Source organism: Lissotriton vulgaris, chromosome 5, assembly GCF_964263255.1.
Source record: "Lissotriton vulgaris chromosome 5, aLisVul1.2, whole genome shotgun sequence".
Taxonomy (NCBI): Eukaryota; Metazoa; Chordata; class Amphibia; order Caudata; family Salamandridae; genus Lissotriton; species Lissotriton vulgaris.
In genome coordinates, this window is record NC_141693.1 from 1,480,670,914 (window position 1) to 1,480,687,729 (window position 16,816).

The following is a 16,816-nucleotide window of genomic DNA, read 5'->3' on the forward strand; positions in this document are numbered from 1 at the left end:
CCGGACAGAAACTGACCTTCTTCTTGAAATTATAGTTGCCAGGTTTTGCAGACGTATTTGGCGGTTGAGAGACAAGAATGCTTTGCACCAGACCATGTCTAGCATTGCTCCGAGAAAAGGAATGACTTGGAGCGGACGCAACTGTGATTTGCTCTCGTTGAGAGTCGGCCCCAGAGAAGCGAAGAGATGAAGACATGCTGTTGTGGCAACGTTGGTTTCGTGTTCTGAAGGACCTTTGAGCAGCCAGTCGTCTAAATTAGGGAATACTTGGATTCCTTGAGATCTTAATGCTGCTGCCACTGGTGGCAAGCACTTCCTGAAGATTCTTGGTGCCGATTTCAGTCCGAACAGGAGCACTGATAGTGGGCGCCAGCCACTGTGAATCGAAGATATTTGCGAAATTTGGGGTGGATAGGTATGTGGAAGTACGCGTCCTCCATATCCAGAGAAGCCATAAAATCCCGTTCCTTTAAACAACCTAAAATTTCAGAATGCTTGACAATCCGGAAACTTTGCTTTTTGAGGAATTTGTTGAGCTTGCGACGGTCTAGAATCGGTCGCCATTCCCCTGACTTCTTTTTGATAAGGAAGAAATGAGAATAGAAACCTGTTCCTTTCTGAGATGATGGAACCTTCTCTGTCGCATTCTTGATGAGCATCATTAAAGCTTCTTTGAATAATAAGTGAAGATGAGGGGGAGGGGGACCCCTGGGCAGAGTAGTAGGTGGCTGTTTGATAAATTCCAGGGTGTGACCGTTGGTTACTAGTTCCAGAACCCATCGATCGGTAGCAATTTCCTGCCACTTGTGCACAAAGGCTGGAATCTTCGCACCCATGGGTATGGAGGGTAATATGGTTGGCGCCCTGCGGAGATCACTGTTTCCTGTTAGTGTCTCAACTTTGATTCTGTGATCGCTTTCAACCACCCTGATGGGAGAAACTAGCTGTAGAGGTATGCCGGTATGATGATTGGTTATAAGGCTGTCTGTACTGGGTTTGGTACTGCCTGTTTTGTTAGTTTTGATATCCTCCTCTTGATGAAAAATCACGTCCTCTTGCGCCTCTGAAAGATCAACGACTGTATTGAAGGGCACCTAACGATCTAGCGGTATCCATGTCTGTTTTGATAGCTAAGAGGGCTTCATCAATATGTTTCCCAAACAAAGATTCTCAGCCATAGGACATGTCTAAAATCTTTGTTTGCACCTCAGGTCTGAAAGTAGTGGCTTTAAGCCATCGGTGGCATCTAAGCACTGCAGCACCTGCGAGTCCGACGAACGTTGGTATTTACAATGTCCAATGCGCAATCTATAGTCTCAGATGCTGCACGTTCTCCTTCCAACAGAATTTTCCTTGCTTCCTGCCAAAGGTCTTCTGAAATGAGGACAATGAGACGCGCCATATCTGAACACATTTGGCGGTCATTACAGCCGATTATTGCTAGAAAATTAGCAGCTCTAATAGAGGCCGCTGCCATGGTAGAATTTGTTTTGCCTATAAGGTCCAGACGACGTCCTTCCTTGTCTGCGGTGTAGTGATAGGCGTTGCAGGGTTTTTAGATCGTTGTTTTAGGTGGCTTGTGAAATTACTAATTCTAGTTGTGGATGACCAATCAGACAAGACGGGCTGTTTGCAGGGGCACTGTATTTCTTTTCTATGCGAGGGAGCACTGCCGGAATGGATGCAGGCGTCTTCATGATCTTAACCCCCTCATTCCAGATATAGTCTATGATTGATACGGCCCTCGTGATTTTCCTGGACTCCTCCTTGAAATCATGTAGGAAGCATTCTGTCTGTTCGATAGTAACAGGCAGTTGAAATCTACTGTCGCCCGCTGCAATAAATTATGAAAGCCCCCGATGTCCTCAGGGGGAGAATCAGAAGGTATAGGAAGAGGTGGAGAAGGCATTGGTATTACATACTTGTCCCAGGGATCTGTATCATAAACATTTCCAGGCAATTTGCCCTCTTCAACCTCCTCTTCAGAGGAGGTAGTGTCATGCTGCACATGTTCAGAAGGACCTGAAGGCTGAGCCAGCGTAACAGGAACCTCAGACGGAGGTAATGGATCAGGAACCACCACTGGTAGGGGTGGATTTTCTGAAACAGCATGTTGTGGGGGAAACCTCTGCCGGTAATCCACCATCATGGCCTGGAGATCATGTATGCGTAAGAGGGAGGTGACTCATTTCCCTCTGGCGTGACTCCTTGCAATGAAATTTATGGTATGGAACCATAAGTTCCTCCTGGTAATATTGTGATAATCTTCATCGTCGTCATCTTGACACTTGATGTTGATCTCAGAAGGATGGTGAGCTGTGCCAAAAGGTCACTCATCGTCTTCATCTTCATAGTCATCATCCTCAACGTAAGTTTCTAGAAGATGCGAAGGCAGAAGCTTGGAAATCTTGCTGTAATCCTGATGTCTCTGAAAAGTTTTAAGTTGGTATAGTCCAGACAAAATGGGTGTTGACTTTGAAGGTAAAACTATCACCATCGAAACATTAGACTGAATTGGTAAATCCGTCATCGACGGGCTCTTCCTTGATGGGATCATCGTCGACGGGCTCTTCGTTGACGGTGTCTTCACTGATGATGCCATCATCGACGGAACGGTCGTCGATGGCACGGTCGTCGACGGTAAAATCGTCCACCGGGCAAATGTCGACGATTTAGACTTCGTCGATGATGATATCTTCGTCGACGGCGGAGGATTCGTCGATGGTGCGGTCGTCGACGTGGTCGTGGACGGTGACTTCGTTGATGATTTCCTCGTCAACGATTCTTCAACAGGCTTCCTAGTAGTAATAGAAATTCTGGTAGGCAGAATTGGCGAAGAAATGGCTCTCGTCGAAACAGTAGCCGATGACGATGGGGCGGAAGAAGTCACAGAAATTGTCGACGATGGAGTCAAAGTGATAGATTTAATGTGGCTCTTACTCACAGTTTTTGAAGTAGATGCCTTCTTGGACTCCTTGATTGATGATGAGGTTGGAGACAGCGTTGACCCAGAGGAAATCTTAGGTGACCTCTGTGATGGGTCAGAAACATCATGGGAAGATTTATGGTGTTTTCTTCCCTCACTTGAAGAGTTGTCATGGTATCTAGCTCTCTTGTTAGAAGCTGAGGCTCTGTCATCCTCCTCAGCCGAAGAGGATTTGAGCCACAAAAGCAGTCTTGCCTCTCTATCCCTAAGAGTTTTGGTAGGGAAACTACTGCAGATCTTACAATCCTCTGCCTCATGCTTAGGATAAAGGCAATAAATACAGTCCTTACGTTGGTCACCAACATGGACCCTCTTCTTGTCACAGGTCCTGCAGGGCTTGAACAGAGCTTTTCTGTCAGACATTCTTAAGATGAGGAGAAGAAAGACATGCGTTACTTACCTGTAACTGCAGTTATCCAGTATTTGTGTCTTTCATAGATTCACATGCCTGAATCATTCCCCGTCGTCGAGACGGGAGTCTCCGGTACATAGAAAAGTAGTGTCCTATAGACATATATAGAGAAAAATAGGCCTAAGGGTCTCACCTTAGCAGCCTATCTATGTCCTTTTGTAAAAAGGACCACACTCCAGAAGGTAGCCAATCAGCTACCACCTCCCTCTAGAACCTTCCTGTCAGGAGCCTCAGTCTCTCAGATTTTCGTACGCACCAAGCTAGGTAGGCGTAATACTGTTAGAGAAAGAAGTGAGTCCTTTCAGGGTAGGCGGGAGGGTTGCATGTGAATCTATGAAAGACACCAATACTGGATAACTGCAGTTACAGGTAAGTAACGCATTTCTTATCCAGTTATGGGTGTCTTTCATAGATTCAGATGCCTGAATCAGAGTAGCAAGCAATACATTATGCACATTTCTGATGGAACAGCATATACCAGTCTTAGATAATACATATCATGCGACTATGAGCCATCAATAAACAACAGTAAATAAGTAAATAAATGTGCATACCAGCGAAGGATGGCGGGAAGGAAGAAGGCTCACCTCATTGGAATAGAAGGCGAAGCACCGCCTGGTCCACTGCTGCATCTTGCATCAGTTCCGTATCCAGGCAATAGTGCCTGGTGAAGGTATGCGGCGACTTCCATGTCGTTGCTCTGCAAATGTCCAGTATTGGCACCCCAGCGAACAGTGCAGCCGATATGGACACAGCTCTTGTGGAATGAGCTCGTACTTTGGAGTGCAATGGACTTCCGGCTTTGTCATGGCAAAAAGCAATTGCCGAAGATATCCATCTTGAAATACTTTGTTTGGAAAGCGGCATGCCTTTCCTTGGTCTACTAAAAGTGATGAATAGCTGATTTGTTTTCCTGAATTGTTTTGTCTTGTCAAGGTAAAATTTAAGACACCTTTTCAGGTCCAGAGAGTGCAGAGTTCTTTCAGCTGCAGTGCTGGGATTTGGGAAGAATGATCGGAGGACTACAGGCTCATTTAAATGGAAGTCCGACGGGACCTTAGGAATAAACCGAGGATTAGTTCTTAAAACCACTCTGTCTTCCTTAAACTGCATGAAGGGATCCTGTATGGAAAGAGCCTGAAGTTCACTGACCCTTCTTGCTGAGGTCAGTGCCAGTAGGAGGGCTGTTTTCCAGGAGAGGTATTTGACATCTGCTCTGTGGATGGGTTTGAAAGGGTATTTCATAAATTGGTTGAGAACCACATTGAGATGCCATGTTGGTGGAACCCTCCGTGGTCGAGGAAAGGATCTGTAGAGTCCTTTAAGGAACTGTTTTATTAACCTGTGTGACCAGAGAGAGGGCCCTTTTGAAGTTCTTGTATACCGTGAGATCGCCGCCAAATGGACTCTAATGGAGGCGTGCGCAAGGCCCGACTGTGCCAGGTGTAGCAGGTATGGTAGTAGTTGCTCCGGGGTAGCCTGAAAGCGATGTAGACCTTTGTTCCTGCACCAGATGCAAAAGCGTTTCCACTTTAAGGAATATGTTTTGTTTGTGCTCTCCGCTCTTGCCTTCGCGAGGACATCTTTGCACTCTTGCGGGATGTCTAGCTGGCAGAACTCTTGGTGCTCAGGAGCCAGGTTGATAACCTGAGTGATTTCAGATTCGGGTGCTGTACTTGGCCGTTGGACATCGTGAGCAGGCATGGAAATTGACGAAGAGGGATTAGTGGCTGAATTGAGAGGCGATGGAGGTCCGAGAACCAATGCTGCCTTGGCCAGAACGGGGCAACCAGAATCAGAGTGCAGTGCTCTGTCTTCATCTTCCTGAGGACTCATGGTATCAGTGGGAATGGTGGAAAGGCGTACGCAAACACGTTGCGCCAAGCGATGGAAAATGCATTTCCAAGGGACCTTAACTGGGGATGCCAACTTGCAAAGTTGCGGCATTTGGCATTCTCCCTGGTGGCAAAAAGGTTGATCTGCGGTGTCCCCCATTCCGAAAAGATGTGATCTAGCACCTCTTGGTCGAGCTCCCATTCGTGGGGCATAGATCTCTGTCTGTTTAGAGCATCTGCTATGACGTTGTCCTTGCCTGGGACATACTCCGCTTGTAACGTGATACTGTGTAGCGCAAGCCAGTTCCAATTTTTTTGCGATTCGCGAGATAGTTTGAGTGATCGCGTTCCTCCCTGCTTGTTCAAGTAGTGCATCGTCGTAGTGTTGTCTGTCCTGACGAGCACTGGGGAGCTTCTGATGCGCGGTAGGAACGCCTGCAGAGCTAGGAAAACTGCCCTCAGCTCTAGGAGATTGATATGTAGCTGAGTTTCCTGGTCCGTCCACTTGCCGCTGATCTGCAACTCCTGGAGGACAGCTCCCCATCCCTCAAGAGAGGCGTCCGTTGTTACCACATGTGGGGCTGCAGGAAGCAGGAATGGTAGCTCTTGTGAGAGGTTCTTGAGCGACCTCCACGAGAGTAAGGCCTTGTTCATTTGCTGAGTTATCACAATACGATCCTCGAAAGAACCTGTGCTTTGAGTCCATTGCCTGGTCAATGCCTCCTGCAGTGGGCGCATTCTGAGCCGACAGTGGGGAATAAGCAGGATACACAAGGACATCATCCCAGGAGGGACTTGAAAGTACGGACCAGCAAAGTCTTCTTCAAGGCTACTGAGGTGGCCAGAGTGATAAGCTTGTGCTTCCTCTCCTGAGATGGGAAAGCTTTTGAACATTCCGTATCCAGTGTCGCCCCGAGAAAGGTAAGAACTCGGGAGGGTTGTAGAGTAGACTTTTCGTAATTGAGCATCAGGCCCAGGTGCTGGAAAAGATTGAGACAGGCGCTGGAGGACTTGGCTGCGCCTGCCATAGATGGTGCTTTCACCAGCCAGTCGTCCAGGTATGGGAAGACCTGGTGTCCCTGCTGTCGTAGGAAAGCCGCCACTGGAGAGAGGCACTTGGTGAAAATCCGAGGTGCCGACTTGAGGCCAAATGGGAGGACACAGAATTGATAGTGTTGACCCGCCACTGCAAATCTGAGAAATTTCCTGTGGTTTTTGTGAATTGGGATGTGGTAATACGCATCTTGCAGATCCAAAGACGTCATAAAGTCCCCTTCCTCCAGTGAGCCCAAAATCTCTTGGATCGTAACCATGCGGAACGATTGACTCTTCAAGAATGCGTTGAGTGCCCTGAGATCTAAGATGGGCCTCCATTTCTTCCCTTTCCTTTGTATCAGAAAGAAGCGGGAATAAAATCCCTTGCCCTGTGAGCTGATGGTACTTGCTCTATTGCTCCTTTCTTCAACATAGAAGAGACCTCTTGAAGGAGTAATTGTAAATTCCTGTGTTGCATTTTGCGAGGAGGAGTTGTCGGGGGAATTGATTTGAATTCCAACGAATGTCCGAATTGGATCAATTGGAGCACCCACCGATCTGTTGTAATTGATCTCCAATTGTTGAGGAAGTCTGTTAGTTTTCCTCCAAGTTTGAAAAAATGAGGTTGTGTACGGACTGCCTGCTGGAAAAGGTCATTGGCGTCCGCCAGTGGTTTTCCTTTGGTTCTTTCCCCTGTAGTTGGACCTTCCATACGAGGTTTGGCGACCTTGTTGCTGTTGTCACTGTTGGTATTGCGACTGGCCCTGATTATAGGAGTATGTGAATTTGTTTTGGTAAGATCCTTTGTAAGAGGACTGACCTCTACCTCTGCTCCCTCGAAAGGACTGGTTCCTAAATTGTAATGTGCCAAGCGCCTTTGCCGTGTCAGTATCTTTCTTGATCGTTTGTAGGGCCTCGTCGATTTTTTCCCCATAAAGGTGATGGCCGTCGTAAGGCATGTCCAGTACCTTAAGTTGGACCTCTTGGCGGAAAGAATTCGCTTTAAGCCACCCCTGCCTTCGCAAGACCGCAGCTCCTGCCAGCTGTCTGAAGCCGGTCATTGCAACATCCAGCGCACAATCAATAAGTTCTGATGCTGATGTTTGTCCCTCTTTAAGGAGTGATTGAACCTCCTCTTTCACTGTATCTGGTAGCTCCGCAAGATACGGGGCAATATCCTCCCACAATTGCCTGTTGTAGCGGCCCAGTAGCGCAATGGAATTAGCTACTTTCACAGTCATGGCCGACGTGGTGGAAAAGCGTTTGCCAATACTGTCTAGTTTCCTGCCCTCTTTGTCCGGCGGAGCTGACAATGGAGATGACGGGTTCCTAGAATTTTTCTGTGCCGCCTGGGTAACCACAGAATCTGGCTTGGGATGACCAGTAAGGCAGACTGGCACTTTTGATGGTGCCTTATACTTTTTGTTCAGCCGCGGTACTACTGCTGAGACTGAGGCTGGTGTCTGCATCAGCTGCTTTCCTTGCTCCCATATGTGATCGATTATAGGAATTGACCTGGTTGTTTTCCTAACCGGGTCTTTAAAATCATACAGGAAACAGTCTGTTTCTAGAGATTCCATCGTCATATGGAATCTTTTGTCCGCTCTCTCCACTAAGTTATGAAATCCGCCAATGTCCACTGGTGGTGAGTCCGAGGTAGCGGGCTCAGGTGTGGCTGGAGAAGGAGCGATGTAGTCCTCATCGTTTCTATGGTCAGACTGGTCATCTCTGACCTCCCCCTCCTCCTGTTCTTCAAGTTCCTCCTCAGAAGACAGGATATCCTGCACTGGCTCTCTTTCCTGGCGGATCACTAATGGTGATGGCCTAGGCCGTGAAGATGGCGTCGGTCCAGATGTAGCTGGATTTGTCCCCGCTGACGGAGCAGAGGTGAATTCAGGAAATCGCTGTTTGTAGTCTTGAATCAAGAATTGCAAATCAGAAACTATAGACACTAGAAGGCATACCATTGGCGTGACTTGCGTTTGGACTTGTGAATGCACAGTCTCTTCTGCAAATTCCATTCCATCCCCCTCATCATCAGTGCTTTGGCACTTCACTATTAGGTGTGAAGGACTGGTGGCCTGATCGTCTAGATCCTCGTCTGAGTCTTCGTCCTGCAGTAGGCGAGATGGGGGCAATCTTTGCACCCTACTTGGTGACGTTAAGTCTGGTGTTATTGGCACTTTTGTGCCCTTATTTCCCTGAGGGGTTTGATGCAAGCCGTCTGCTGGTGTTAATGTCCCAGTCTTCGATGGTGGGATCGTAGACGGTTGAAATGCAGCTGACGACGGAGAAATCAGCTCCGATTGCTTCCGTAGTGTCATCGATGATGTCGTCGATGGTGTCGTGTCGTCGTCGACTGAATATCCATTGTCGTCGACGGTACCTTCGTCGACGGTACCTTCGTCGACGGCGCACTCGTCGACAGTGTTTTTGTCGTCGTTGATGTCTTTGTCGACGGCATGCTCGTCGACGAGAGGGTCCTCGTCAACAGCGCAGGCGTCGACGGCTTTGGCTTCGTCGTCAACGCTGAAGTCGTCGTCGACGAAATCCTTATCGTCGTCGATGGCTTTTTAATGTGGATAATCGACGCCACAGGCTTAACCGCCGTCGACGATGGAGTAGTCGTCATCGTCGATGAGAAGGCTGACGACGCCGTCGTCGCCGACACCCTCATCGTCAACGTCGAAACATAGACTGGAGACACAGTCTGCCTTTGCGCAGAAGAAAGCGTCGACAAATTCGTCATCGACGACGGCGCAGGCTTCCTGAAGGCAGGAACCTCCTTGTCAGATGTTGTGGATTTTGCCCCAGAAGACTTTTTGGCAGTCTTTTTAGAAGGAACTTCTGTAGGGCTAGGGGAAGCAACCCTTGGCCTTTTCAAGGATAATTTAGAGGAAACAGAAGCTATCTCACCTTCCTCTGAAGACTCCAGGTTGACTTTGGTTTTCAGCCTGTTTAGCCAGAGTAGCAGTCGTCCTTCTCTGTCTTTTAGAGTTTTTGTAGAGAATGTTCTACAAACTCTACATTCTTTAGGTGTATGGTCCGGATAAAGATAGTATAAGCAGGTCTCATGCTTATCATCGATATGGAGCCTCTTCTTACCACAAGAAGAGCAAGCTCTGAAGAGACTATTCTTCTGTTGATCAGCCATGGTAGAACTATGAAGAAAATATCCAATTTCTGTGAAGAAAAGAGTTGAAACAAGGAAACCTGAGGAGAACTCAGGTGGAGACTCCCTAGCACAACGTGCGGTAGAAAATCTGAGAGACTGAGGCTCCTGACAGGAAGGTTCTAGAGGGAGGTGGTAGCTGATTGGCTACCTTCTGGAGTTTTGTCCTTTTTACAAAAGGACATAGATAGGCTGCTAAGGTGAGACCCTTAGGCCTATTTTTCTCTATATATGTCTATAGGACATTACTTTTCTATGTACCGGAGACTCCCGTCTCTACGACGGGGAATGATTCAGGCATGTGAATCTATGAAAGACACCCATAATACTGAATAACTGAGTGGCACTCAGGGAGACCCCTTCCACACGACGTGCAGTGAAAATCTGAGGAGTACTGCCTCTGCTGAAAGCGTTCTAGAGGGTGCTGGTAGCTGATTGGTTGGTGCTGACTTTTGGTTCTTTTTACTATTATGATGTAGACAGTCTACTAAGATTTAGGCCTATGACTTTTTTCTTTTAGCCTACTACTATTATTTATTTATGGCACTACTTTTGTAATTTACCGTGGGACTCCCGCCTCGGCGATGGGGAATGATTCAGGCATGTCAATCTATGAAAAATACCCCAATACTGGATAATGGGCAGAACACATTCTAAGGGAAGCTTTCTGAATGTCCCTTAGATGTCGTTAGCAAATTATACAGCTGTGCTGCCTGGTAGGATTCACCCTAATATAAATCGATCTACCACACTCATGTGCCTCTTCAAATTCCAAAAATTAATCTACAAACAAAAATTCAGGCATGCCAAACTACGTAAACTTGATCTAAGCTCCAACATGATCACCCTCCTCTAAATGCCACAAATAAGCACACAATCCAAGACCAAGACTTTCATTCAAATACAAAAAATATCTAATTCAACATCCTGACACTCTTTTAAATTCCAACCCCAAGCCTAAATCTGTGGTCCAGTTCATAAAGAATAACCAAAAAATAAACATATGATAAACACATGGCTGTTGTTTACATTACAAAAACAAACGTATTCTTTAACCGATACCCTAAAAATAGAAAAAATATAGCAACTGATATACCATCCTTTAAATATCAGAAAGCATTTTTAGTGGCAAAGTCCAGACACTCCTGCAAACATCAGACATTAATCAAATCTTCTGTGCCCGTGCTCCCCTTCAACCAATAAAAATCAACCTACGATCCAAAACCATAACACTCCAAAATAATTTTAGACTGCATCTCACAAAGCTTACCATAGACATAAAAAATAAATCTACATTTGAACACCATGACCGCTGGTCAACTATCAAAAGTTGCCTTAAGCTTCACCCGCCATTACCCAGATCCAGATTGAACTAGCCAAGCTCACTGTTGACTCCAAACAAACAGGCCACCCTTTAATGCCAAAATGCAGCCTACTAATCACCAGCTAAAATACTATATTAATGAATAGATAACACAGCCTTTGGCACCCAGATCCCCCTTCAATCACCAAAAATCATCTTACATTCTAACAAAACCCAGTCAGTATGTCACATAATGTAAATCAACATACAGTGGAATAATTCCAGAATAGTAATATTGTTGTAAAACATTTTTGCCCTTGATATTATGTAATACAAGCAACCCAGACAGGGCAACAATCAATCAAGGTTCCAACACCCGGAAAGTCCTTCAAATGCCTCAGTTTCTCCAAAATTGCAGGAACAAGATGCTATTCCCACCACTAGGCCACAGTGAACAAAAGAAGACTATCCAGACATTTATTTATTTATTTAAAGATTTATAAAGCACACAGCTACCCAACAGGGTTTCCCGGTGCTAAGCAAGGCATGCGAGGTTGCATATAATTAAAACAGAGGAATTATACTTGGTTATAAAGAAAGCTCTTTAGCTTTTTATGGAAGGCTAAAAGTGACTGACAGATCCTAAGTTCCAAAGGAAGGGAATTCCAAAGTTTAGGTCCAAGATAGGTGAAGGAGCGGCCTCTCATACGAGTCAGCCGCACTCTTGTAACAGAGAATAGAAAGAGGCTGGCTGATCTCTGCGGGCGGGTGGGTAGCTAAGGTTTTACCAGGCTTTGTATGTACGAGGATGTCAAGACATCCAAAAATAACTCAAGATTTGCTCAGTCCCCTTGCCACATCTTTGCAAACCCTCATACAGAAGCAGCATGCTTCCAGAGATACAAAATGTGCACGCCATTACATTGTAGAGTCCCCATTAAACCATTCTGAGGGCAAAGGGAGAAAGGGGTGATGCTCAAAACCGGATTCCCCAATTCCTAAAATGCCGCCCAAATAGCTCCAGGTGTGCAGGGTTTGTGTCTTGGACCTTCAGTGCCCTGGGAGATCAGGCTTCCCGTGCCAGGTTTGGTACACCCAACCCAATGGGCTTAACGGTCTTCACTATGGAGGAAATGAGCTATGATTTGAAGGAATACCGTATTAATACGCAAAATATTGACTGCATTGTTGTCCTGCGCAGATCGTTATAGACAACCTTCCCAATGGAAGAGTCTGTGCTGTCAGCCCCCATTTCAAATGAGCGTCGGGGTCTCGTTTAAAGCACTGCAGCTCCTACTGCAAAACCCGCAGGCCTAGAATAACTGCTTGGAAAATAGGACAGCAGGCTTTGGAAAAACAGCAAACAAGTATAAATGCAAACCGATTTATTACCAAAATTGTACAGTGAGTGAAATTGAACTTAAAAACAGTCTTACGCTTGCCTGGCATGATAACTTTGTTTCATACTGTTGTGACAGCCATCTTGAAATTCACTTTTTGGAAAATCAGGTTCATGTTTCGATCACACCTCTCTCCCCTTACCATGTAATAACTGAGCAATACTGTGGTTAAATATGTAACATATAAAAAACATTAGTGCCTGAGTTTTGATAAACACAACCTGTGAACCGAAGGCTAGAGGCAAGCTGACGCAGAACCACCGTGAACAGGAAAAGCAGAGCTTAGGTTAAATTTTTCACTTCTCGATTGAAAAATTATACAAACGGCACCCTAACAGATATTTACATGACAGCCAACGATCTCCCAAACATTGAACAATCCACATTAATAAATACACGGAGGAATTTGCTAATATATAAATATGATGATGCATATATCTGAGGAAATGTACAGGCATTGTGTCTCGGTAAGAGATCTGAGAAGGTGCACAAGGGTTTGGTGCCTTAACAAGACACCTGGGTATGTACAGACTTTGACAGAGGAGATCACTTTATATCGCCTCAGGGATCTCCTACATCGCACACAGCCTCACCTACACATCTTCAAACAAGTCACCTTGTGTCAACGACCATTTAATCCTTAAAGATATATATCTAGTGATCTGAAACATTTATACAGAATTTAGGAATAGCTGTTTGTTTTTCCTTCTCCGGTGTGTCCTAAAGCTGTTTTGTTTCTTTTGCTAGTGCATTCATGGTTGTTTTTGGTGTGTATGCCTTTTGTTTTATTGTTTTTTAAACCATCATTGTTGGTTTGCATTGGCACTAGGCAGGCCTGCCATCTTCTTTTCATGTAACTTAGGGGGCGTTATGGAGCAGAGACTGGACCTTTTCTAGCCCCCATTAAATCTATGCTAAAAATGGCACTTATTTGCTCATAGTAAGAAAAGATGGTGGAGTATTGTGAAAAACCTCTCAAAACAAGGGGCACTTGGCATTCCACACTGCTCTGTGGCAGACGCCTCACCAGCTTGCTAGTGCTCCTGATTGTGGCAAAAGTCTCATGATTTTAGGGCTAACAGATTCTGAGCCATGGTATCCTTTTAGGTCAATCACTTTCCAGAATTAGGTCGCTCCAGAATTTAGGTCACTCACCAGATGCCCCCTGAAATGACAGAATTTAATGAAACACTTTTTGAGGATTGGCTAGAATTTCCAGTACAGCATTGGAAAGAAAACCAAAGTCATGTAAAAAAAAACATTCATCATTTGATATTCGTACTAGATAAGGCAAAAAATTGACTGGACAACCAGCTTTATGTTTTGGCGCCAAATTTTTTCCCTTATTTTTGGTTTTAAAAAAGTTCTGTTTTTTTCGCTATCTTGACCCTGATGTATGAAATGTTCTAGCTTCTAAAAAAAATGTTCCTGATTTTCAAGAAGGCCTCCTCTTTTCTGCACTTTGAACAGGCAGCCCTTTGGAGCCACCCATAATATCTGTGGAGAAGTTTTCTGTTTTCCACTCATACATCTTCGAGCAATCTGCAATGCCCTGGGTTGCGGTCAGTGCTGCAGAAAGCCAATCAGGGCCAGCATTATCACAGCGCAGGTTACAGCGGTGGTCTTCACTGCGTTGGCTGAGGAATTGTCCACCATCATGCTAGTGCCTGTAACCAAAGCAAACACAAAGACGTTCAATGACAAAAATCAAAGATTTCGGAATGCTCAAAAATATAGGAGTTGCGTTGAAAACTATTGCTTCAGGTACAAAAATGGCTATGCTGTAATCAGGGGCATAATCTAGGTTCCTGCAGCACTTTAGCGGATCCCAAAACTTCAGGGGCCCCCCACCCAGCCAAAGGCCAATGACTATCTGTGAGATATGAGAGACTAAGGGGCCCCTCATCATATTCTGCCTGCAGGACCAGCTTTAGCGCTGGTGGCTCCCAGTGCGGCAATGTTTGTTGGCACCTCACTGACCACCTCCGCCTCGGATTCTGTCACTACCACCCTTCAACAGTGCCCCCTCAAGTCTCTGTAACCGCTCTCTCTCAGATGCACTTAATTAGTTTTATAGCGCCGCCCCCACTCATACCAGTGTAGGGTGTCAGAGCACTGTACATCACACACACTAAACAGAGACAATCAATGATAGGTGTGTAAATCAGTATATACGAAATGTTACATAAGATAGAGGACTACCAGGTGTAGGAGTCACATGGCATCTGTACTGGTAGGAAGGATAGTTTGAGTGCTTGGTCTGGAGAAGCACAAACTAAGAACCTAAAACATAACACCATGGTTGGGGGTTCGTTTAATAATCAGAATTAATTTCTCTCCAAATGACCCTTGTTTCCAACATTAGGATAAGGAAAGACTGGGGAAAAATTCATAATGCTCTAATCTATACTTTGCAGTTTGCATGCAGCTCTTTGATGACAGTTAATAGCTCACTGTTCTATGTTAGGATTATAACTTATAAACTGTAAGTAACAAAGGATCTCTCAGACAAAATCAGTAACCCACTGAACTATTTACATTATTTACACTTTGTGATCTGCCTGGTACACACTCTTTGCAGCAGGCATTTTAACCTTCTGCGCTGCCTTACCATGAGTCAAAACGTCCACTAGACAAACATCTGATCTCTCTAGGAAGAACATTAATCACTGGAGTTATCTTGACATTGCTTTTGTTTCCTGAAAATTACTGGAGTCCAGGAACGCAGCAGCAGGTGCTTTTAAAACAATAATATACTTCAAACACAATGCCCCCACCCGAAATCATCACCCGGTGCGGTTGCACCCCCCTAGAGCCGGTCCCTATCTGCATGAATTCTCCATCATTTTGCATTGCGTCACTGTCTGTAATTGATAAGTTGGTATTCATCTGGATTTGTGCAACGCATACTGGCTAATATCACACAGTACATTAAAAAAAGTGCCTTAGTAAATACAAACTATGTAGGGGGTGTGGCCTCCAAGGGCTCCGTCTGCTGATCCCCATCCTACAATTATATACCCAGCGGGGTATCCATCTACCCACCACCAAGACCCCTCGCTACACTGGGGGCCAGAACCTGCTGTCTTTGGCGAAACAGAGAGCGGATACGGCCGAAAATATAGCCCGTTAGAGCTGCCCGGCCTGCACCCAAGATGGCGACAGCCTTCTGGAGTTAAATTACTGGGAGGACCTGAAAGCCGATTAGAGGCGCATGGTGGCAGAAGTCTGTGGGGGGAGCGATCCGGCCCCACAATTAAACATTATAAGGCAGCGAGGTGCAGATTGGGTGCGGAATCGGGACCAGAGGATAACCCTGATGGAGGTCCTGCGGAGGCGTATCACTGTGGTGGAGAGAGAGACATGATTGCCGTCGGCCTGAAAACCCGAGACAGAGGGCTGCGACTTTCAGGGCCCGCAACGAGGACAACGGGGGGCTCACGCTGTACCCTCTGGAAGCAAGAGCCGGTAAGCGGGGAGCGGCGACGATCACTCCAGAGACCCTAGCAGGCGGTGGCGAGATCCCGGGTCTAGACCAAAGCAGATGAAGAGGCCCGTTAACTGCGGGGGCCGAGAGCACCGAGGTCAGGAATCCATAGGAGGAAGTGAGAGGGTGCTGTGGGGGGACTTGGGTGGATGGGTTCCCCCGCCCTTGAAGACTTGAAGAGGCGACAAGAGAAGGGACGGGACAATGCAGCAGCGGGCACAGTGCAGGACCGGCCCCTCCGATTTCACTGAGGAGCAGTAAGTGAGCCTGAAATAACGCAGCAATACAAGGCCCCTGAGAGTGAGCTGCAGGAGTGCATACCCCACAGAAGAGACATAGGGGCAACTGGATGCTCGAAGCTACATCCAGCGAGCCCCAAGACACTGGCACATGGTAACGCAACCCCGTGCCCGAGACAATATTAACGAGGAGGCTCTGCTCAAAGGAGATCCGGGGTAACTGAAGTCTGCGGTGTGGCAGAGGAGGTGGGTTGGCGCCGTGGAGGCCCAGGGGTGTAAACTCCACATATTAAAGAAATACCAGGAATGAGCCCTTAGCTCCAGCTGCAGAGCCCACTGATTGCCCTGGGGACAGCAGCACAACATAGTTAGTCTTAGGAGGGGTCCCCCCACCTAGAGATTAAGGAAGCTGGAAGAGCTTTTGACCCTTTGCAAGAATCAACCACAGACAGGTGGATCACCATAGAGACTGGACTTGGGACAAATACAGAACTGAGGCCCATGCTGGGGTCCTGGTCCACGTAAAGAGGGGAGGATACAATCCTTTTAGGGATATGAAGATCTTCATGGGGATTGGAGCGAGTACCTGAGAGGAGATCACGTGGAGAAGAGCACACACCTGTCCCTTGTGTTTTACCTCGGTTTATTGAATGCGAGAGAGCTGCCCCGACTGGCGATTCAGGGACGATGAACCTATACACGGTGAGCCGAAGATGGGGAAAACGAGCAAAGGTAGAGTGGTCGATCCTCCGTCCCAAAACATGACAGACGCTGAAGATAGTTCAACCCTGACCTCCACTCATGCGTCACAGGTAGAAGAACCAGCAGCACCAATGCTCCAGGATATTCTACAGGCCATAACTGCCTCATGACTCGCAGTGGAGAATAAAATAGACACAGTCTGGGAAGAAAGGGTCCTGCTCAGAGCCGACCACTGGCGGTTTGCT

The 16,816-nt window shown here is 46.5% G+C and overlaps 1 protein-coding gene across 1 annotated transcript in view; it reads right to left on the reverse strand.

Moving 5' to 3' along the window:
* Positions 1–12,113: 12,113 nt before the first annotated feature.
* Positions 12,114–16,816, reverse strand: part of CNTN2 (contactin 2) — a 209,161-nt gene continuing 204,458 nt past the window's right edge. The window contains exon 22 of the mRNA XM_086919714.1: positions 12,114–13,810. Within this exon, the coding sequence (XP_086775840.1) occupies positions 13,707–13,810 (104 nt within the window). The 3' untranslated portion in view covers positions 12,114–13,706. The remainder of the gene's footprint in view (positions 13,811–16,816) is intronic.